The sequence below is a fragment of the Pan paniscus genome, chromosome 8 (genome assembly GCF_029289425.2).
Source record: "Pan paniscus chromosome 8, NHGRI_mPanPan1-v2.0_pri, whole genome shotgun sequence".
Lineage (NCBI taxonomy): Eukaryota > Metazoa > Chordata > Mammalia > Primates > Hominidae > Pan > Pan paniscus.
In genome coordinates, this window is record NC_073257.2 from 119,933,830 (window position 1) to 119,957,967 (window position 24,138).

Below are 24,138 nucleotides of genomic sequence, written 5' to 3' on the forward strand. Positions count from 1 at the left end.
TTTGATGGGCTCTACAGTTTATTTTCATCTATCAACCACTGCCAAGGTGGGAACCCTGCTATTTCCCAGGGAAACAGTTATTGCAGAAATACTGACTGGCAGAGTGAGGTGGAACTATGAGAATCTGATAGCACTGATTTATTTACAATGTTCTGTGACTAGGCCAGGGAAAAAGTAACCTGAGAAATTTTCAAACATACATACTTGGACTTACATATTTACAGAAAACTTTATACTCTTTTGCATTTTTCACCCAGTGAGGCCAGTCTTAATCTGATGCCAATCTTATCGCCATCTAGGTTGTCCTGTTAGTGCTGTTCAACATCTTTAACAAATTAGGACCGTATCTAATTTGTTGTATTATTGTGTCATTAAAATATGACAGTGGTTTGGAGTGTTAGGTGATCTCTATCCTTCTCTATGACCCTAATGCTGCTTGGTTTTCTTTCGAATGTGTGGAGATAAAATTTACTTTTGAGATAAAAATGAACAGATGTTCACTTTTCATTATATTTGAGAGTCACTAACCAAAATTTTCCTCACTGTCCTTGTACTTTTGTTTTAATATTTGCTTTCTTTTTTTCAGCTGTTTATTTGGTTTTTACAAGCCTCTTTTCTACTTGTAAAGTTTGCTAATTTCAAAAATCTATTTGTACAATTCTTGAATTTTATTTTCCTCCTACTTCATAACTGCTCAATCATACAGGCAGTATATATATTGTTGGTGAAATAAAAGGAAGGATTTAGAAACAGGGAATACTATACTTTGCAGCAAAAACATAATAGATCTTTTCCTCTATCATAAATGTATATTAAAATATTTAAATATAAAGTCAAAGTTTTTCTTCTATAAGTAGAAGCCCAACTTGTCCAGCTTTGCCTTTTTTCATTGTATTTCAATAGATGGTTTGAGATTATATGAAAATATCCAGACTTGCTTTCATTCTTGTTTTTCTCACAGAAGAAAAAATACAGTGCAATTTGACCAAGGTAAGGTTGGAATTTGGCAGATATTGAGCCAGATTCTCAGTTGTCTATTTGGTTTAGTTAATCAATTTTGTACAAATATTAATATAAAGCTACATCTTCTTCCTACAGAGTCATGGACCTCAGGTAGGCCATGGAGAAGCTGACAGCCCGGTGTGCCCCTTCTTATCAACTGCCTGTTTATACACTGTGCCTAGAATTGCTCAGCCTGGGAGAGACTGCTGTGTATTGGAGCAGGAGTCCTCCCACAATGGCAGGTTGTTTCATTTTCCCTCTTTTTCTGCTTTGTTCCTGCCATTTAAAGGATTTTTGTTTGTTTGTTTTTTCCATTGCAACATTTGTGGTGAGCTTTTGATTAGGCTGAAGACTAACACAGCTAACGCTAACAATTTAAACGGGATAACTCTCAGGGAACCTGTATAGCTCTGTCCTCCTCCCCCTCCTCCTCCTCACCATCAATACCAACAACAGCCACTTTGCAAACCACATGCACCTTGCAAACCTTTTACAGAAGCAGATTCTTCCCTGACTAGGAGCTGAAAATATATGGAAGGTGAGTGTGTATTTAGACTTTGGGCTAGTGACAACAATTTTACTTTCTTACAGAAGGGAATTCGTGATTTCATAAGCAAGGTCGTTTACTTACAGTCCAAGATCTTGGAATTTCTGACAAGTCAACTGTGAATGGAATAATTCTTCCCCATCTGTTCCTTTTCGGAGACAAATTGACCCTGAAAGCATGGTGATTGAAGCTCTTTAACTTCTCTGCGATGGAGTCTTAACAGACAATGATCTGTAAAAAGAGGGGGTGATGGTGATATTTATTTTGATGATTGCTAACTAGCTCCTGCTTTGCAGTCTTTCATTCGATTGCATGTCTGTCATCTCTTCTAAATCTCACCAGCACTCCATAGTGCAGTCAGGCCTGCCTTAGAGGATTCATTAAAAGTTCAGAGGCATTAATTGCCCAAAGTTTCACCAGATGGTACTCCCCTGTCAATTAGGTGTGATGTTCCTGATATATCTGATATTATCTTTATTGAACAAAAAATAGTTGGCTTGAACTAGTGACAAAACCTATACTTCCACCCAGGCTTGAGGTCACTGACTAGAAAGTCTAGATGAAGGATGAGAACTCTAGCTGCATTTTTTTTTTTTTTTAAGACGGAGTTGCGCTCTCGTCACCCAGTCTGGAGTGCAATGGTGCGATCTAGGCTCACTGCAATTAGTTGCATAATTGTAAAAGCTGGTATGAGATAGTCCAACTTTGAGCACAAAATCCATTTAGGACATCTGCCATGTGAAATCCCACCTGTAGTTTTGGCCATAAGCTATTTTTATTGTTAATTATGACTTTAGGTTTACACTGAATTATTTTATGTTGATGTGCTACAGTTGCAGGACTTTTTCTTAGTTCAGCTAAAGATGGGGTTCTTTGTCCCATGGCCACGAAAATTCAGGCTGGCAGACAATTTTTATGGTGAGTAAGACAGGGTTTTATTGGGTGAAAAGGAAGAAAAGGGGGAAACAAGGACACCCCACAAGGCCAGAGGCCCTGTTAGCGTGCTTGCCACCCAGGTATCTCAGGTTCCACACAGGAAGAACAGGGGCCAGGTTCCTCTCTGCTGCCAGTGGGCAAACTCCCCAAGGCTCCACCCCAGTGCGCAGGCTGGCTGGAGTTTTTCTGGGGACCCGCTCACACCTGACTGTCTCACTCCTATTTCCTAATAATGGGAGGCTGGGCATGGTGGCTCATGCCTGTAATTCCAGCACTTTGGGAGGCTGAGGTGGGCAGATCACCTGAGGTTGGGAGTTTGATACCAGCCTGACCAACATGGAGAAACCCTGTCTCTATTAAAAATAGAAAATTAGCTGGGTGTGGTGGCACATGCCTGTAGTCCCAGCTACTGGGGAGGCTGAGGCAGGAGAATCGCTTGAACCGGGAGGCAGAGATTGCAGCAAGCTGAGATCATGCCATTGCACTCCAGTCTGAGCAACAAGAGCAAAACGCCGTCTCAATAAATAAATAAATAAATAAATAAATAAATAAATAAATAAATAAAGGGAGACTACTGGCCTGGCACTAAAATGTTCAGGACGTTTTAAGTATTGAAATAATGCTAAGGCAGGGCACGATGGCTCATGCCTGTGATTCCAGCATTTTGGGAGGCCAAGGCAGGTAGATCACCAGAGGTCAGGAGTTCCAGACCAGCCTGGCCAACATGGTGAAACACCATCTCTACTAATAATACAAAAATTAGCCAGCCATGGTGGTATACGCCTGCAGTCCCAGCTGCTTAGGAGGCTGAGGCACGAGAATTGCTTGAACCCAGCAGGCAGAGGTTGCAATGAGCTGAGATCATGCCACTGCACTCCCTCCTGGGCAACAGAGTGAGACTTGGTCTCAAAAATAAATAATAGCAATAAAATGAAATGAAATAAAATAAAATAATGCTAAAAGGAAGAAAAATAGTAGTAATAATAATTCCCAGCCCCTTCTGACTGTTTACAAGGTGTCAAGAGCTTTAAAATCTTTCAACAGCCCTGAGAAGCAGACTTTACTAGCATCCCCCTCATTTTATAGATGAAAACACGGAGGCTTAGAGTTTAAGTTACCTAAGATTTAAGGCTTTGAGACATTAAAATAGTAAATTACTCAAGACTACCTGTTGATGGGTGATGGAATCACAATTTAATATAGGCATTTTGACTCCAGTGACAGCAGGGTTTATCACTCCACTAGGCTAGTTCTCTAGGCTTTATCCCCAGAAGACCAGCGGAAATATACTTAAGAATAGTACATAGAGCATGTGGAGATTCACACATCTGTGTGTGAGCATGTGTGTAAGTGTGTAAGAAACTATCCTCAGAGTGTGTGGCTGAGACTATGCAACAGTGACCCATCTTTGCTTCCCTATGGTGCTTGCGGATCTACGACAAATTCATCTGGATTTTCAGCAGATTTGGTGGTCTTTGGAGGAATTTCTCTGAGCTTAGCCTAGCTTTCTGTCCCAAACGCAACATTTTCAGTTCTGCATGTTAGGTTTCATGTGACATGTTTGTGCTACTAAAATAAACTCCCTCTTAAATATGAATCCAAATTTCTTGCCAATATATTTTAGTATAATATGGAATTAATGACATTTCTAATTTGCTCATCAGTATAGTTTAGAATGATGTGGAATCAGTAATAGATAATATATCATATATATATGTGCATATATATATCTCTAAACATTAATCTATTTATCTATCTATACACATACTGTGTATATATATATACACACACACACACACATATATATATATATAAAGTGTTATTTGGGAGGACAGTATACAAAAATGCTATTGAAAGCCATCTGCGCTGTGAAAGCCAATGTGTGTGTGTAGCTATGTGTGTAGTCATCTTCTAAGATATAAGGTGTTTTAAGACTATATGTTATGAAAAAGACTTTTTTCTCAAAAATGATCTTAATTTGGAAAACAGGATGGTAAAAGTAACTTTAACATATTATTAGACATGAAAACTTAATTAAGACATTAGTTCTTTACCTAATGTTTTGTGTGTATGTATATCTATCTTAGCATATTTATGGCATAAGTTATAGCTAAGGACAAAGGATGAAAAATGCTAAATTACCCTCTCTTTTTTCCTCATTTGCCAAGCAAATGAATGAAAATGTATATCTCTGTCATTTGGCTTAAGAATCCCCCCTAAGAATTTAACCAAATAAATGATTTTAAAACTGTGTAGAAATACAAATATATGAATATTCAGAAGAGCATTGTGTTGATAACATTAAAAAACTAAAAACATCATTTTGATGGTTGATTTTATGTGTCAACCTGACTGAGTTAAGGTATGTTCAGAGAGCTGGCAAAACATTACTTCTGGGTGTATCTGTGATGGCTTTTCTGGCAGAGATTAACATTTGAATTGATAGACTGAGTGAAGAAGATTGTCTTCAACAATGCTGGTAGGCATCATGCAATCACTTGAGGGCCTAAATAGGACAAAAAGTGGATAAGGGGTTAATTTGGTCTTTGCTTGAGCTGGGACACCATCTCCTTTTCCACTCAGACATCAATGACCCTGGTTCTCAGTTCTTTGAACAAAGACCAGAACTTACTCCAGCATCCCTGCCAATTCTCAGGCCTTTAGACTTGGAATGAATTACACCATCAGCTTTCCTGCTGTTTCAGCTTACAGAGTGGGAGCTCTCAGCCTCTGCAATTGCATGAACCAATTCCTATTATATGTATGTAGATGAACAGATAGCATTTTAGGCTGTTCTTGCATTGCAATAAGGAAATATCTGTGACTAGATAATTTATAAAGAAAAGAGGTTTAATTGGCTCATATGTCTGCAGGCTGTACAGGAAGCAAGGCTCTGCCATCTGCTCAGCCTCTGGTGAGGCCTCAGGAAGCTTATAATCATGGCAGAAGGAAAAGGGGGAGCAAGCATTTCACATCGTGAGAGAGGGAACAAAAGAAGCAAGAGAATCAGGGGGAGGTGCCACACAATTTTAAACAAGCAGATCTCACAAGCACTCACTCACTATTGTGAAGACAGCACCCAGCCATGAGGGATCTATCCCCATGACCCAAACATCTCTCATCAGGCCCCACATCCAACACTGGGGATTGTGTCCCAACAGGAGAATTGGAGGAGACATCCAAAATGTATCAGAGAGATGGATAGATCTAAGATTAGCTAAGAACCAATACATTGATTTAATTTAATACAACCTAGCTTTCAACATATCATGACAGAATGAATTTAAGAATATAGAAACATGAATAATGCAGAAGCATGTCAATGTTAAACTCTTAAGTTTAAAAAATAAGTTAATAATCCCAGCACTTTGTGGGGCCAAGGTGGATGGATCACGAGGTCAGGAGATCTAGACCATCCTGGCTAACATGGTGAAACCCTGTCTCTACTAAAAATACAAAAAATTAGCCAGGCATGGTGGTCGGCGCCTGTAGTCCCAGCTACTTGGGAGGCTGAGGCAGGAGAATGGCGTGAACCCGGGAGGCGGAGTTTGCAGTGAGCGGAGATCACACCACTGCACTCCAGCCTGGGCGACAGAGCAAGACTCCATCTCAAAAACAAACAAACAAAAAAGTTAATAAAGATTACAACATGAACTTGTTTTTGAACAGAGTATATAAAAACTGATAGGAAAAATGTGTGGAAGCGCATATAGAAACATGTTTAGATACTTCTTTTTAGAGAGTTTATAAATGATTTCATTTTTTCTTCATAGTGATATTAATGTTCATATTTTATTTAATCAATTCATAGAAAAATGGCTTTATACTTTCATGAGGGTTGGCTGTGCCCTTATGTAAACTTTAGTTGTCTTCTGACTTGCATGTTGCTTGAATAAGTTATTATAGGATTGTCAAAAAATATATAAAATACTTAGGATTTCATGATTCTTATATTTTAAAACTGAATGAAAATTAGAGAAATTAATATGTCTTTTAGAATAAAATATGTGGTTTGCTGCAGAATTCCTATACTTCCTAATTGTCCTTCCATGACTGGAATACAAACCCACCCATGGGCTTACCACAGTTGGAGAGATATAAATGGATTGTTCTCTTGAAGGGAGCTTCAGACCAACCTTCCTCCTCATTCTAGTCTTCAAGCCTCTCTCCTGCCTCTGAACAAAGCCTTTTGGGCTCATTATGTGCTGTCCCAATTGCAGAAATAGTTCCACTATCAACCTGCTACATCATAAAATTCAGCCTGATCACATGGAGAAAATGTGACCTTCTGAGTAATTTGTCACTCTGGATAAAGTATCTCCTTATTAGAGAAGAGACTGTCTGTCCTCAGGGCACTTTGGAACAGTCAATTGCTAACTCTATTTAGACATTTTTCCTCATTGCAAGGTGAATAAAGGTAGAAACCTTGCTGTGAGTCATGATCCAGCTCATGCCATCTGGTTAATCTAAGACTCTAAATAAGATGTCACCATCATTTGCCTAGAGAATGCCATTGGCCCAGAGAATATCTCATTCTGTAGAGTCTGAGATATTACACTACGGCTACCTTTGTTTTTTACCCTAAACATTCTCTCTAGCCTTCTCTCTCATAATGCTTCTACATTTAATCTGAGAGAGCAATGTTTACACTAAAAGAGGGTCTCATGCACTATAGGAGGTAATGGTGGCATGTATATTGAAGGGGGCATATTCTCAGGCCAGCCTCCTGCCGTGATGGTAAAGATGGGACATGAAGAGAGGGTATGGCCATTGCCCAAGACTCCAGCTGAGCAGGCTCGGCTGCAGTAGGGCTGGCTGCCAACTCGGTCCTCTGTACAGATCCAGGCGTCCATGCAGGGAAAAAGTCCAGCCCCACATTTGGGCCTTAAGCAAAAGACTATAGCATCAAAAGGCCATGATCCAGGCCAGTTGTTCATTCTGGAAATTCTGAGGTATGGCAGCAGAGAAGAATCCAGTCCCAGCAGTTTGGACAAGTGTAAGCAGACACACATTTGACATCATAAAAATTTACAGGCTAGGTAGTTAGACCATGGCCCTAAGAGAGGTTGCAAAGATAAGATTCCAGAGCTTGGAGAGAAATCTAAAGAAAAATTGACAGGGCCTCAGTTTTATAGGGATTGGGATAATAAACAGGTTAAGAGAACCTAGGGATATGGCTTAAGTGCTGTGGTTTGAATGAGACCTCAGGCCAATGCTGGCTCACAAGCAAGCATAGGAATACTGAGGCCTTCTGTGCAAGGTTGGTCTAGGAGATGAAGACAGATGATCCTGCAGGTGACCATAGGGTAAAGAGATCAAGGCTGGGCGTGGTGGCTCATCCCTGTAATCCCAGCACTTTGGGAGGCTGAGGCGGGTGGATCACGAGGTCAGGAGTTCGAGACCAGCCTGACCAACATGGTGAAACACCATCTCTACTAAAAATTATCTATTAAAAATTCAAAACTTAGCCAGGCATGGTGGTGTGCCCCTGTAATCCCAGCTACTTGGAAAGCTGAGGCAGGAGAACCACTTGAACCCGGGAGGCGGAGGTTGCAATGAGCCAAGATCACGCCACTACACTCCAGCCTGGGTGACAGAGTGAGACTCCGTCTTAAACAAAAAAAAAGAAAAGAAAAAATCAAGTGAGCAGCTCTAGTGTTGCTTTCAGATGAAAGCCGCACAGGAAAACTTGCCTTCTTTCTGAAGAGCTGTGCCCCTGGATCACATTTCAGCAGTGAGGAGAGAAAATGCTTCTATAAAGCTTCCTTAGTGATACCAACAAGTAAGTGTCAGCCCGTCCTTGTCAGAGCATTGGGGAAAATCCCTGACTCACAGAAATAACTTTGTTTTGTGATCTGCGCTAAGGTAACAAGGAAGAGAGACCCTGGTTTAACCTAAAGTCTCTATCCTCATGGTCTGGTCTCTCTGGTATTCTTGCTGCACCTCATGGGAAGAAAACAAAGAATAAATGAGTCCTAGAAATAGAATCGTAATCTTTCTAGCCTGTTCATGGCATATTTATTTTACTGTTTAATAGTAATTTTTCCAGCTAGAATATAAGCCCTGTGAGAGTAGGGATGGGGCCAGTCTTATTCACTGATGTGTCCCTGGAGTCTGATGGGTTCCTGGGTGAGTTTGAGTAGTCATAGGAGGGAGTGATTTCAGGAAGCTATAAGAGATTTTGTTTTTATGTTAGACTTACCAGACTGGCATATGGCTGCTGGATCTGGCTACTGCAGGAGAGAAGACAGATACTAGAGGCCTGAAATGCAGTGTGAGCTCATCAAGGAAGGAGAGAGACCAAAATGGAAAAGTGAGTGGGACATAGGAAGCAGAATTGAAGCCTGAGAGAAAGAAGACTATATAGAGCCAGGCACCCCAGAGTGAGGCCAGTCTCCAGAGAGGCCTGAGATGGGGATGGGCTTGGAGGAAGAAAATTTCAAGTGTTCTCTTAGTAAAAGGAGCTTTCTCCAATAAAGTGAGCCCTTCCAGAAATCCAATTTCTCATCTCATCTCATCTCATCTCATCTCATCTCATCTCATCATATGGTGATGTTGTTGATGGTAGGTACCCGACCCTGTCTCAGAGTAAGAATGCTGGTTATCAGGAGCTCAACTGAGGTGATATTTGAATGATCAGTTAAAGCAACAAGCCAAAAGCACAAGTAATTGCCAAGGACTGAATCACTTACTGCAGCAGTATAATCAAGAGGTCAAACTACAGTGGAGTCAAAGTATTGACTTCCCTCTTTCCATTTCCTTTCATGGAACAGCACACCTATAGCAGGGTGTCACTGCCTAGTGAGTCCTGAATGCAAAGGTCACACAGTTTATTGGCCCTGGGACCTGGCAGAGAGAGAGGGGCCACCACCAAAGTGGGAAAAGGATAGGAATGGATTATCCCCAGAGCCTCCAGAAGGGGCTGTCAATAGATGGATAACTCGGTTTTTGATCAGATGAAACTGATTTTGGATTTCTGGCCTCCAGAATTGTGATGGAATACATTTCTGTTATTCAAGCCACCAAACATGTGGTAATATGTTACAGCATTCATAGGAAAATAATACACCCTCTGCCACCAGCACCATTGTCCATGCTACCATGGTTTAAAAATGGTTCCTAGTAAAGTTTCAAGAGTCTCCGAACTGGTGTCCCTAATCCACATTATCACCCAAACCAACCAATTTCCTACATTACAGGTAAAAAGGACATTACATCTAAAAGTCATCTCCTGACTTTTTAATGATTGCCATTCTAACTGGTGTGAGATGATATCTCATAGTGGTTTTGATTTGCATTTCTCTGATGGCCAGTGATGATGAGCATTTTTTCATGTGTTTTTTGGCTGCATAAATGTCTTCTTTTGAGAAGTGCCTGTTCATGTCCTTCGCCCACTTTTTGATGGGGTTGTTTGTTTTTTTCTTGTAAATTTGTTTGAGTTCACTGTAGATTCTGGATATTAGCCCTTTGTCAGATGAGTAGGTTGCAAAAATTTTCTCCCATGTTGTAGGTTGCCTATTCACTCTGATGGTAGTTTCTTTTGCTGTGCAGAAGCTCTTCAGTTTAATTAGATCCCATTTGTCAATTTTGGCTTTTGTTGCCATTGCTTTTGGTGTTTTGGACATGAAGTCCTTGCCCACGCCTATGTCCTGAATGGTAATGCCCAGGTTTTCTTCTAGGGTTTTTATAGTTTTAGGTCTAACGTTTAAATCTTTAATCCATCTTGAATTGATTTTTGTATAAGGTGTAAGGAAGGGATCCAGTTTCAGCTTTCTACATATGGCTAGCCAGTTTTCCCAGCACCATTTATTAAATAGGGACTGCTTTCCCCATTGCTTGTTTTTCTCAGGTTTGTCAAAGATCAGATAGTTGTAGGTAAGTGGCGTTATTTCTGAGGGCTCTGTTCTGTTCCATTGATCTATATTTCTGTTTTGGTACCAGTACCATGCTGCTTTGGTTACTGTAGCCTTGTAGTATAGTTTGAAGTCAGGTAGTGTGATGCCTCCAGCTTTGTTCTTTTGGCTTAGGATTGACTTGGCGATGCGGGCTCTCTTTTGGTTCCATATGAACTTTAAAGTAGTTTTTTTCCAATTCTGTGAAGAAAGTCATTGGAAGCTTGATGGGGATGGCATTGAATCTGTAAATTACCTTGGGCAGTATGGCCATTTTCACGATATTGATTCTTCCTACCCATGAGCAAGGAATGTTCTTCCATTTGTTTGTATCCTCTTTTATTTCCTTGAGCAGTGGTTTGTAGTTCTCCTTGAAGAGGTGCTTCACATCCCTTGTAAGTTGGATTCCTAGGTATTTAAAAACCAAACACCGCATATTCTCACTCATAGGTGGGAATTGAACAATGAGATCACATGGACACAGGAAGGGGAATATCATACTCTGGGGACTGTGGTGGGGAGGAGGGAGGGGGGAGGGATAGCATTGGGAGATATACCTAATGCTAGATGACGAGTTAGTGGGTGCAGCGCACCAGCATGGCACATGTATACATATGTAACTAACCTGCACAATGTGCACATGTACCCTAAAACTTAAAGTATAATAAAAAAAATAAAAATAAAAAAAATAAAAGTCATCTCATGATCTCTGATCGTGTCATCCACTTTCCCTAGCTTCTACCACTTCTTGAAAGGTTTCTCATTGTTCCTAAAATAGAAAACAATTTTTATGACAGTTACATAATTTGCAGGCACCTTCATGGTCTAACTACTGGCTATCTCTCCAGCTTTATCTTACACTCCTCTTTCTCTTTTTTACTCAAGCAAACCAGCCACACTCATCTGCCTTTTGCCTTGTGCACTCCTTACATTTCCTGCTTCATCATCTCTTCTCCCTCCTACCCAACCACATTGAACTCCAAATCATCCTTGATGTTACAGCTCATCTTTCTGTAATTCTTCTGTCATACTCCTACCTCCCAAAGTCAAAACAATCTATTTTATGGTCTCCTAACATAATATACCTCTGAAGTTATACTTTTAATTAGCGTGTGTGTGTGTGTGTGTGTGTGTGCTTGTGTGAATGTGTGTCTGCCTGCCTGTCTCCTCTCAGAGTACCAGCTTTCAGAATATAAACCCCATGATGGCAAAAATAATTTATGATTATTCTCTCCATTATATCCTCTAACCTATCATAGTTGATGCTCAGTCCATTGAATAAGTTGATTGCACATAAATTAGGAGACTGCTGTCCCAATCATGGCAGTACCACTGACTAGGGTGCTTCCATTAAATAAATTTCTGTCTTTTGTTATTAAAATTTATGTGTACACAGTGCAAATCTCACCCACTAGGGAGCCTAACCATTTGGGAATAAATCATTTAAAGGGAGTTCTCAGTCTCTGGAAGTTTGAATAGAGAGAATTGTACACATTGCTTTTGTTCCCATATTCCAGATTAAATAATCGAGAATGAGAGAAGGCAGAGGTTCTATTCAGCATTACCCTCTAGTGGGTCTGGTTTCAAACTCAGCTTTGTATGCACTAAAACCACAACATTTCCTTAAATTCTTCCTGCTAACTCCATATATATATATATGCACATATATATGTGTATATGCACATATATATATGCATATATATACACATATATATGTGTATATGCACATATATATATGCATATATATACACATATATTTTATATGTCTGTGTGTGTGTGTATGTGTGTGTATTCAGATACACAGAGACAGTAGACTATATATTGGGACTGTGTATATACGTATGAATACATACAAACACATACACAGAGAATAAGATGATATATATGTATATGAATATAAATATATATCTATATATGTGTATATCTATACATATATGTATAGATATTATGCACATATATTTTTATATACATATATAAATATATGTATATAAATCTATACATAGATTATGTGTGTGTATGTATATGTGTGTGTATTTATGCATAAGTGTGTGTTTTTATATATGTGTGTGTGTGAGTGTATAGTCTCTCAAATAGACTATAATATACTCTTTGGGCAAAGGGGCAATGTTTTATAATTCCATGTTAAGTCTAACTGAAGCCCTAGACTGGTGGTCTAATGCTTGGAGAATGGATCAGGTATACAGCTGGTGATCAAGGCAGCCAGACCCAAAACTCCTGACATCAGGAGAGTCAGACACTATAGGGCAGAAATTATTTGCTCACTGATGGGTGGAGAGGTTAACTGGATCACTAAATTCCTGTATTTTCTTTGTTTCCCACAACACAGTATGCAGCACCTCTAAATAAATATGGCATTAAATTAGATTGGACAGTTTTGCAATAAAGTTTTTAAAAATTGAAGATCTGCTTTTAATTCCAGTCTTAATTAAAGCCAAACTTTCCTTAGAAACTCAGGAGGAGAGATGTGCTCTCAGCTCATTCCCTTCCATTCTTAATAGACAGAAGAAGAAAGACCTTCAGATGCATAGGCTGGAAGAAAAGTTTAATCCTCTCTAAGCCATATCCGGTCGGGTTGTGAAAGAACCTTACATATCCTAACATCCTCCTCAATTGGCTCCCCTAGTATGACCATACTGTAGTTTCCTGAGAGACTAATGCTGCTATAAAGAAAGTCAATATTTGATGAGCAATTTCCTGAGAGACTAGTGCTGCTGTAAAGAACCTCAATATTTGATGAGCAATACTTGATGAGCAAATGAGAAAATCTCTATTATTTTCAAGAAGTAACAAATAAGCAACAAAAGTAAGACCCAGAAATCTTCAGAAAACATATTGCTTGGGAGAAGAGAAAAAAGAAAAAAAATGCACTTTCTCTTTTGTACTTACATTTTCTTACATTCTTGATTGTTCTTGAGATATTCAGTAATCCTATCTTGGTCCAGATCCTTTAGAGGCAAAATATCAGATGTGTAAGGTCAGCTTCGAGAAGAGTCTCGACAGAGAACCTCTATTGGCCGAGACACTAACTTCAAAACTGAATTTCAAGTGATTATGAGCAATACTAAAACATCGAATGGATCTTTTTTTTTTTTTTTTCTGGAGAAGAGTCCACACTGAGTTATAAGGGGTTCTAGAATCTGCCTGCTTCCAATTTTGTTCATCCTGCCTTCATACAAGAGTAACAGCCCATTCTTGGATGAACAGTTTAGAACTTATAAACAATTTCATTTATAATGCTTAAGAGTAACTCTGTATTGAAGTTACCTTACAATGAATCCTCTGGGAATTCAAATATTCCCTTTATTCTGTGAAAACCTATGACTCTCAAAACTATGCTAATTTATCATATGAGTTTATACTGGTATACAATTACCTACAGCTTACCTGTGTAGTTCAACTCTACTCATCCTTATTTATGTGGGTGCTTCATTTAAAATGGTGAGTATTAATTTCATTTTAATACTTGGTGTCTTTTTGCTATTTGATCTATGCCTTTTTGCTATCTATGTGTCTTCTTTTTTCCTGAAATCAATTGCTTCATTTGTCACTTCTCATGTTGTCACTCTAAAAATAGGATATAGAAAATGCAGTTTCAAATCATGTAGCCAATTAGCACTGGAGTTATCACAGCCTGACAGCAGGCAAAAAGGAAAACAAAAAAATCAGAACTATTTAAATCATGGCATTAGTAACATCCCAGGCCTAGCTGTGAGAAGAGAGGTTGTGCTATGACAGGAAAAAACACCAGAGTGGGGACTCCCAATTAACTGGGCAAGTGAAATTCAAAATTCATTATTTTCTTTCCTTTTTTTTTTGAGATGGAGTCTCACTCTGTCGCTCAGGCTGGAGTTCAACTCGCCTCCCAGGTTCAAGCAATTCTCCTGCCTCAGCCTCCCGAGTAGCTGGGCTTACAGACAAGTGCCACCATACCCGGCTAGTTTTTGTATTTTTAGTAGAGACAGGGTTTCCCGATGTTGGCCAGGCTGGTCTCAAACTCCTAACCTCAAATGATCCTCCTGCTTCAGCCTCCCAAAGTGCTGGGGACTACAGGCCTGAGCCATCGCGCCTAGCCCAAAATTCATTTTGTTAATGATTTAGTTTGTCTTTTTATTATGTATTTCTGGTGGGGAAGATATAAAAATAAAACTTTTCAGTAAAATTATTTCTGAATTATTGTACATATATCTAGAATTCAAAATATTTTCAAAGGAAACTTCAAGACACAGGGCAAATATTTTCATTCTTTATATTTTGTAGCTTAGCTGCCACACACTGAGGATTTCAACCCAAAATAGGCTACAGGTCTATTTGAGAGAAATGAAGGGCCTAAAATTAAAATAAAACAAAACCAAACTTCAAGTAGTCTTAATAGGAGGAGGGCCTACCATTGTCTGTTCAGTTTCTACATTTAACTCAAGTAACACTGAGTTTTTCTAATTATTTGCTTTGAGGGATACTAAGATTCACATCTGTTAATTAACAAAATAAATCTGTAAATTAACAAAGCAGAAAATACTGTCTATTTAAAAACAAAATAGCCGAGTGCCGTGACTCATGCCTGTAATCCCAGTGCTTTGGGAGGCTGAAGTGGGCAGGTCACTTGAGGCCAGGAGTTTGAGACCAGCCAGGCCAACGTGGTGAAATCCTCTCTCTACTAAAAATACAAAAATTAGCCAGGCATGGTGGTGCATGCCTGTAATCCTGGTACTCAGGAGGATAATGCAGGAGAATCGCTTGAACCTGGGAGGCGGAGGTTGCAGTGAGTCGAGATCGTGCCACTGCACTCCAGCTCGGGCAACACAGCGAGACTGTATCAAAAATAAATAAATAAATATAATAAAATAAAAATGAAAACAAAATAAAACAAACAAAACAATAATATCCAGTCCAGTGAAATCTTTACTATGAATATGCAATCAATGTTGTCACTATAACAACTGCACACAAGAAGAGGGAAGGTTAGGCTGTTGGCATTGGATATGGTTGCATATGAAGCATTGATAATGTGCTTTCTTCTCTTCTTTCATGGTATGCGTCTTCTTCAAAGAAAGGATAAGATCTCAAAGCAAGAAACTTTCTTCTGTTCAATCTGTGCTACAAGCTGTTAGCCAGCTGGCTTGTCCAAAGTTACTCCTCCTGCTTGGGTGGATTGATAGTAAGCCCGACTTCCTAGCCTGGATAACAGCCACTTTTTCAAATCCTATTATGCCATACACTTCTCTCTTTCCATATGCACAAAAGTTGTGAATATTCATCCAATGCCATCAGCATTTGATTATTTCTATCTCACCTACTAGGCTATAAGCTCCATTAGTACAAGGATGTGTTTTTGTTTGTTTGTTGTTTGTTTCACTTTTACGCATCCTAGAAGCTATTTCTTTCAGTTATCTATTACTGTGCAGCAATTTACCACAAAACCTAGTGACTATAAACCAGTGTGATGATTACTCAAAAAAAATTAGACATAAAATTACCACATATGATTGTAAATTTAAAACAACTGAAAGCAAGAACACAGACATTTGTATGACCACGATCATAGCCACATTATTCACAATGGTCAAAAGGTGAAAGCAATCCAAGTGTCTATTGATGGATGAATGGACAAAGAAATATTATTCAGTCTTAAAAAGGAAGGAAAGTCTGACACAAGCTGCAAACTAGATGAAATTTGAAGACATCATGCTAAACAAAGTAAGCCAGTCACAAAGGAGCAAACACTGTATCATTCAACTTAGATGAGGTAACCTGGAGTAGTCAACATCATAGAGACAGAGAGTAGAATAGTGGTTGCCAGAGGCTGGGGAGAAAGTGTAATGGTAAGTTAGTATTTAATGATAAAGAACAACAGTTAGGGAAGATGACAACGTTATGAAGATGGATGGTTGGTGATAGTTGCATGTTTTAGTCCGTTTACACACTGCTGATGAAGACATACCTGAGATTGGGTAATTTATAAAGAAAAAGAAGTTTAATGGACTCACAGTTTCATGTGGCTGGGGAGGCCTCACAGTCATGGCAGAAGGTGAAAGGCATGTCTTACATGGTGGCAGACAAGAAAGAATGAGAGCCAAGCAAAAGGGCTTTCCTCTTACAAAACCATCAGATCTCATGAGACTTATTCTCACAAGAACAGTATAGGGGAAACCGCCCCCATGATTCAATTATCTCCCACTGGATCCCTCCCACAACATGTGGAAACTATGAGAGCTACAATTCAAGATGAGATTTGGGTGGAGACACAGACAAACCATATTATTGCACAATGATGTAAATGTACTTATCATCACAGAAGTCCATACTTAAAAATGGTTAAAGTAGTAAATTTTATGTTTTGTGTATTTTACTACAATAACATACATGCACACACACACACACACATGCAAACATATTACTTCACAGTTTCTGTGGGTCAGAAATTTATGCATAACTTAACTGGGTCCCCTGTTTCAGAGTCCCTCACAAAACTGAATCCAGGTGGCACTGACTAAAGGTCTCATCTGATCTATGACTGAAGAAGGATCCACTTCTAAGGTTGTGTGGTTGTTTGCTGAGTCAGGACCTCAAAGTTTTTAGGACCAAAAGCCTCAGTTACTAACTGGATATTGGTTCCAGGCTATTTTTCTGTTCCTTGCTATATGGTCCTCTTCAAATGTCAACTGGCTTAATCAAGACAAACCAGCCAAGAAGGCAATAAAGAGAGCAGCAGGACAAATGTCACAATATTTTGTAATATAATCAGAGAAGTGCATCCCTTAATGCTGTCATATTTTTTGGTTATAGCCAAGTTGCTTAAGGAGAAGACATTACAAATAGCCATAAATAGCAGGAGGTTAGGTAGGACTTACTGGGACCGTTTTAGAAGTCTCTCTAAGAAGGTAGATAATAGGAATGGGTGAGAACTCCGAAGACAAGTTGAATCCTCCCACAGACAGGAGGTCATTGCTGAGCAGCAGCTCCACCCTGAACTCTGAGTCTTTAGTAAGGAAAGATGAAATTACAGGCTAGGGTCATGTCAGAGTCAGCCTCCAGAAGGAAGCCAATTTTGTTATTTTAGGAAAATAATGACCAGCTTTCTGGGTCAGGGAATGCATAGAGCCTAAGACTACTACCAGGATGCAGCAGTATTTAAGACTCAGTCCAGTTCAAATGCTCTACACCTTGCTGGATGGGTTATGCAGATATTTGTGGTTGAAGCCTAGACCTTAGATTTTTCTAATTACTTTCTGTAATGGCTTTATAATTGGGATGAATTCCAAGTTAATTGTCTGATAGGCTTCTTTGGTTAAAAACTTCGACTGCAAAATATTCGCCAAGGCAACTCTACTTGCCATCTTTTCTGCCGATAAGATTTGAGAATTATACTTCTGGGCCAAGGGCAAGGGAAGCTTCTCAAGAGCTCCAATGCAAGGTGATTTTTCTGACTCTTGAGCAAAGAAATTTCTGGGTGATCAATGTAGCCTTTTTGACCAAGAACTTTATTTGGGGATATGGGGAGTAAAGGTGATAATACAGCTAGAGTGGAGAGACAGAGGAGAATGTTTTGTTTATTTTTATGAAGAGTCATCATTGCTTTTTTGTTTGTTTTTTCAAAGTGGGATGCTCAATAAAGGCAGGGGGAAAGCATGTCACCTAGTGAAAGGACAAAAAGGCACATCAAATAAATAAAATGGATCCCAAAGAGCCTCTCCTCAACCTGAAGCTGTCTCCTCCAATGTTGGGCATGGCTATCATTTGTTCTAAGTGACAAGAACTTCAGATTCCAGAAAACAATTAGCTCGTAGTCCAAAATTTGTAAAGCAAAAAATGACATCCTTCCTCTATCTGAATCAAATACCCTAACTATATGAATAGTTAATATGTAAATATTTACATGCATAATAGTACTCACAAACTACATGCATGTATTTGCAAATTGCATATGTATTTACAAATACCAAGGACTTTTCATTTCCGTTTCATTTTTCGTGAGGATTTTTTATCTCAATAGGAAATCAATGTATAGAGTGGCCATAGTTCTCTTCCTGTAACTCCATCATAGGAGATTATTATTGTTAGGTAAAATGACACACAGATATGTTAACTTAGTCACAATAATTTTAGGGATGAGAACGGGTGGACATAAATGGGGAAGTTTCTAGTGGATTGCCTTCCTTGACTCAGTGGAGCTCTTTCACTTAATCAGCCTAAAAAATGCAGTTGGATATAGAATCCTGCCACTGAAGCTCTAAGTAACATGAAGAAGGTACCTTAGACATCCCATAAGGAATGTGAATCCAAAGAACTAGGAACTAGCCAAACCTCACCTTCATCAACAAGTAGCTTGTTTCTAGTCTATTTTGCTGGTTGTAAATTTGCTGTAGTGCAAGTAACCAATCCTATATGAATGAAAAAAAAAACATATCAATTAATAACGAAGGCTTTTATGGCAAAGAAGCCAATATTTTAGACAGATTTAAGATGTCTTCATCAAAAAGATGAAAACAATGTAAAAGGTTTGCCTTTACTGACTCTGCTTTTTTTTAAAATTCTGTCATTCCAAACAGTTCAAATGTAAAAGTGATACTATTTTCCATTTTTTCATCTAGGAATTCATACCACCTCCCACTGGCTTGAATGTAATATCTTTAAAAAAATTCACTATTTCCAGTGTTACAAGTATCCTCTTTTAAATTATATTCAGTCTAAAAACTCATTCTCTATGATAAATTAAGTTATCTTTCTTATTTCTTTTTGGAATACCCCGAACTTGCTTATCAATCTTGGAATGCACTTGAGATACCAAACATCAAAAAATACATTGAGCTCTGAAATTTTCTAAGAGAATTTCTCAGGACACCAAGGCTCGCTTTCTGAAACCATGCTCTTGAAACCAGGCAACGCCAAAGGCTCTTCCTCCTTTTCCTCAAATTTATTGTCAAAAATTTCTGAAATTCTGGCCGGGCGCGGTGGCTCACGCCTGTAATCCCAGCACTTTGGGAGGCCGAGGCGGGCGGATCACGAGGTCAGGAGGTCGAGACCATCCTGGCTAACACGGTGAAACCCCGTCTCTACTAAAAATACAAAAAAAAATTAGCCGGGCGTGGTAGCGGGCGCCTGTAGTCCCAGCTACTCGGGAGGCTGAGGCAGGAGAATGGCGTGAACCCGGGAGGCGGAGCTTGCAGTGAGCCGAGATCGCGCCACTGCACTCCAGCCTGGGCGACAGAGCGAGACTCCGTCTCAAAAAAAAAAAAAAAAAAAAAAAATTTCTGAAATTCTTTGTAGAAACAAACAGTAAAAACCAGAATGTGTTCCTGTCAACATACAATTTTGCTTTAAAATCTAGTTTCTCCTTCCTCTTCCTTCTCATTTATCTGTCTTAAACACCTTCCTGAAAGATTCGGCTTTATATTTTGCATATACTCTAGAATGCATGAGTTATGTAGAATCCTTAAGTTTGGCAATAACATGTCTGATTCCATTTACATCTTGTAGAGGAAGAAGGGAATTACTGCTTATACAAAATTATATTATGTCCAGCAGGATAGTTTTGATGACCCAACACAAGAAATGCAATAGAACATTCAAGTGAGAGGTCCAAAATGGCTTATTCTTTTATACATAGACAGTCAAATTGGAAGGCTTACTGTATTTCAGTTCCAACATACTGTAAATGATAAACACTTTGATAAAAGAAAGATGTTTTGTTATAAATTTAAGTAAACTCCAATTTACCCACAGTTTTTTTTTACCTCTAATTTGTTTTGTGTAATGATTTCTTATACTGTAGTGCATTATACTTACCTCAATAAAATAATTTTTCCCAAAACAAGGATAGAATTGGTTTAAGTAAATGTGTATTCAAGTTTAATTCTATGTTTAAGCTCCAACAATCTCTTTTGGTAAGAATTCAAACACACGCACCCAAAGACATACACATAAATACACACTGAATTTTTCTTGATAGGTTTATGGAAAACTAAAAATTTCTGACTTTTGCCTGCACTATGTTTACATTATTTTCCCCCTTCTATTATCTCCCCACCCATGTTGATATAAATATAAACATCATATATATATATATATATATATATATATACCCATATATTTCATGCTTGAGTTTCCATTTAGAGATTCAATCCAAATTCTATACACAAATATGCTCAAAACTTGAAACACATAAGCTTACTTTAAAGAATGACTCATTGCTGCCTATGAAGCTATGTCAATACTTATGCAATTCCTTTTCCTTTCAAATTTATCTTTCCATACTCTGCTTCATGAGACTGTGCAAACAACTTTTCTCTGTCATTAGATGGCTTCCTGTTAAGTCCCATAGAAAAATGCACAAAAGGAAGACAAAGACAGGAGGAAGAGAAAAGGAAGGGCTCCTTTCCATTCTGTTCACTGTTTCTGTCAGCAAGTTACTTACTCGAGAAGCAGCAGTGTTAAAGGATATAGTTTCTTTTGATATTCCTGGAACTAGCCGCCTCTGAGGCAGCAGAACCATGTGAGCATGGTTTATGGGAATGGTTTGATGGTTTACTTGGCACTGAATATAGCAGTGAGTTCTTCACTAAAAGAAAATGGGAAAATGGCAATCCATGGCACTCAGTTTCATTACAGTTAATGTCACTTGTGGTTGATTGTGACAAAGATCTTACTAGAGCAATAGCTTTGGGCACTAAGTGGCAACTGTACTTTATCTTACAGAAATAATAAAGGCTATAAAGCCTCTGAGTAAGATGGCCAATACTCACTGCTCTGGAGCTTTCAGAAAGAAATTATGAACTTAGTCTCTAATCTCTGAGATCAACTCAGTGGCTAAGTAACAGAAAACTTCAATGGTGGCCTGAAACTAAAATCTTATTTCTTGCAACTCTCTAAAAAAGAAATCCAAATTTTATTGTGTGGGTTGCATGACTACATGATAATGTGATTTACAGTCACAAAACCCCTCATGTGGTTGTTAGGACATTGGAAAGAAATAGGAACCACGACCTTGGAATAGAGACATCTGGATGGATTTAGAAGAAAATGAACACTTTGAACACCTGAATCATTCAGTGCCTTTTCTAAAAAAAAAAAATCATAGCATATAAAAAGATATTTTAATCTTTTTGCATATTCTTCGAATACAGAGCTTATCATTTGATATAAATACAGCTCATAATTCATAATTTTTTGGCCTTCTTTTACATTTTGTTTCTTTCCCCCTTCAATTTACAGTGATATCTACTCTTGGCAAAGCCAACAACTTTAAACTAAACATAACAGTTTACACCTACCCCAAACCTGTATCTTTTCATGGGTCTCTTACTAGGTTAACTTCTATTCATCAAATTAATTACCAAATTCAGTTCAGATCAGAAAAGATTTTGGAATTTACTACATGCCTATAATGATGCTAGACACAAACACTGATATCGAAGTAAGCTTCACACCCATGCATCCCTTTTCATTTTTTTCTACTCCATCTTAATAATCTCCTTATTGATCCTCCTCCCTTAGTTCTTCTTTTTCTCATAAAGATTCTATTTTTGATCAGTATTCTAAGCTATTATCTCTACAGAGTCTATATACAATTTATAACATAAAGAAGATACCAACATAGGCCAAGACCATGGTAAAGAAAGAAGTTACACACACTATCTTGATACCATCTGATTCACTTTGTTTTTAAAATTCCTGTAGTTGATTGACTCAAAATATCTAAGTAAGCAGAATTGTGTAACATAATTGTTCAAATCTTCTTTCCAGAAGTATTTTCCCTCTGGAGGTAATGGTTTAATACTTCATATCTATCTTAATGAAATGTATCTACTATGCCATCATATCATATATGATGTTATATAATTTTTCTCTTCAGTCTATATAATGCTGTAATGTAATAAATGCATCACTGACCCTGTCTGATGGCATTGCCAAGCTCCTCTGTTTGGTAAAAGAGCCTGAAACAATAGTAGTTATATGTTGACTTATTGATAATGAAGAAAAATTCCCAAGGCCAGGCTGATATTTACATATCAAGAGCCCATTTGCATTGAGAAAAATGTTGTGTTCTTGACATGAAAATAAAAGGTTCTCACATTTGTTTTCCTGGCCTGGAAAAATTATTAAACCGAATAAGTGAGCAGAGTTGAGCTGCTTGATACCTCAACCTCTATGAAATTGAAATGTATAATACCACAGGCCTGATTTCATTTCAGAGACTTACTGGTTTCAGATGTTTAAGGAAATCCTCCTCAGGTGATTAGCTGACAACTAAGGTAACTTAACAGAGACCTCAGTAGCCATACCCAACAAAGAATACAGATTTTTCATATTTGGATTACAAAAGTAATTAAACAAACAACTATAACAAAAAAAAAATAACAACAACAACAAATCCTGCGAGGGGAAATCTGATTTCCAGAATTGTCATATTGTATTATGTATTAATATAGTGTCCTGTTTTCCACAGAAGATTAGGAGACATGTAAAAAAGTAGAAAGTATGGCTCATATACAGAAAACCAAAAGTAGTCAATAGACTTTGTTTCTGAAGAGGCATAGACATTGGACTTACTAGACAAATCAGTTATTTTAAAGAAGTTCAAAGAACTAAAGGATACCACATCTAAGGAACTACAAGAAAGTATGAGAATGATGTCTTGCCAGATAGAGACCATCATTACATAGATAGAAGTTTTAAAAATGCACCAAAGAGGAATACTGAAGTTGAAATTCAGCAATGAGGCTGGGCGTGTGGCTCACGCCTGTAATCCCAGCACTTTGGAAGGCCAAGGCGGGTGGATCACCCGAGGTCAGGAATTTCAGACCAGCCTGGCTAACATGGTGAAACCCTGTCTCTAATAAAAATACAAAAATTAGCTGGGCGTGGTGGTGGGCACCTGTAATCCCAGCTACTTTGGGAGGCTGAGGCAGGAGAATCACTTGAACCCAGGAGGCAGAAGTTATTGCAGTGAGCAGAGGCCGCACCATTGCAGGGGCAAGAAGAGCCAAGAAGAGTGAAACTCCAACTCAAAAAAAAAAAAAAAAAAAAATTCAGCAAGGAAATAAAAATGTCAGTAGAGGGGACTAAAGCAGATTTGAGCAGGTAGGAAATTAATACTCAGGGAACTAGAATATAACTCAGTTAAGACTATCCAGTCCCAGGGACAAAAAGAAACAATAATGAAGCCAAATTTAAAGAGCCTCAGCATCCTGCAGGGAATCAGCCAGCATCCCAATCTGTACCAGGAAATCCCAGGAGGAGAGGAGAGGCACAATTGGAGGCAATTGGATGACACATTTGTAGTGATAAAAGAAAAATAGTCTCAGTGAAGAACTCTTATCTCCCGTGAAACTCCATCAAAAATGAAAGTGAAATTAAGATACTCCCACATAAAGAAAAACTGACACGCCATAGCTAGTAGACTTGTCTTACAATAATTACTAAAAGGAATCTTTAAAGGCCAAAATTAAGGCAAACTAGAGAATAACCAATTCTGTACAAAGAAATAAAAGAGCAGAGATAGAGATAACCACTTCCGTAGTCTGAATGACTCCATCATGGTAAACTCCTTCCCTCTTAGAGCCACCCTCCTGACATAAAAATCTCTTGTTTACCTAGTGCTTGCCAAATGTACTTCCACTGCTAAAATACCCGTGATTCATGGAAAAAAAATGATGGCGAAAAGTCATTCCTTTCCTTTTTGTATGGCCTACTTTTGAATTTTTGCATTGCTTTTTCTAATTACTCTTTCTCTTGATCACAGGG

General features: G+C 38.4%; 1 protein-coding gene across 1 annotated transcript in view; it reads right to left on the reverse strand.

Annotated features, from left to right (window-relative positions):
- The window catches only part of LOC130540564 (uncharacterized), a 201,502-nt gene that overhangs the window by 171,997 nt on the left and 5,367 nt on the right, over positions 1-24,138 (reverse strand). The window contains exon 2 of the mRNA XM_057299004.1: positions 1,634-1,780. Coding sequence (XP_057154987.1) covers positions 1,634-1,728 — 95 coding nt within the window. The 5' untranslated portion in view covers positions 1,729-1,780. The remainder of the gene's footprint in view (positions 1-1,633; positions 1,781-24,138) is intronic.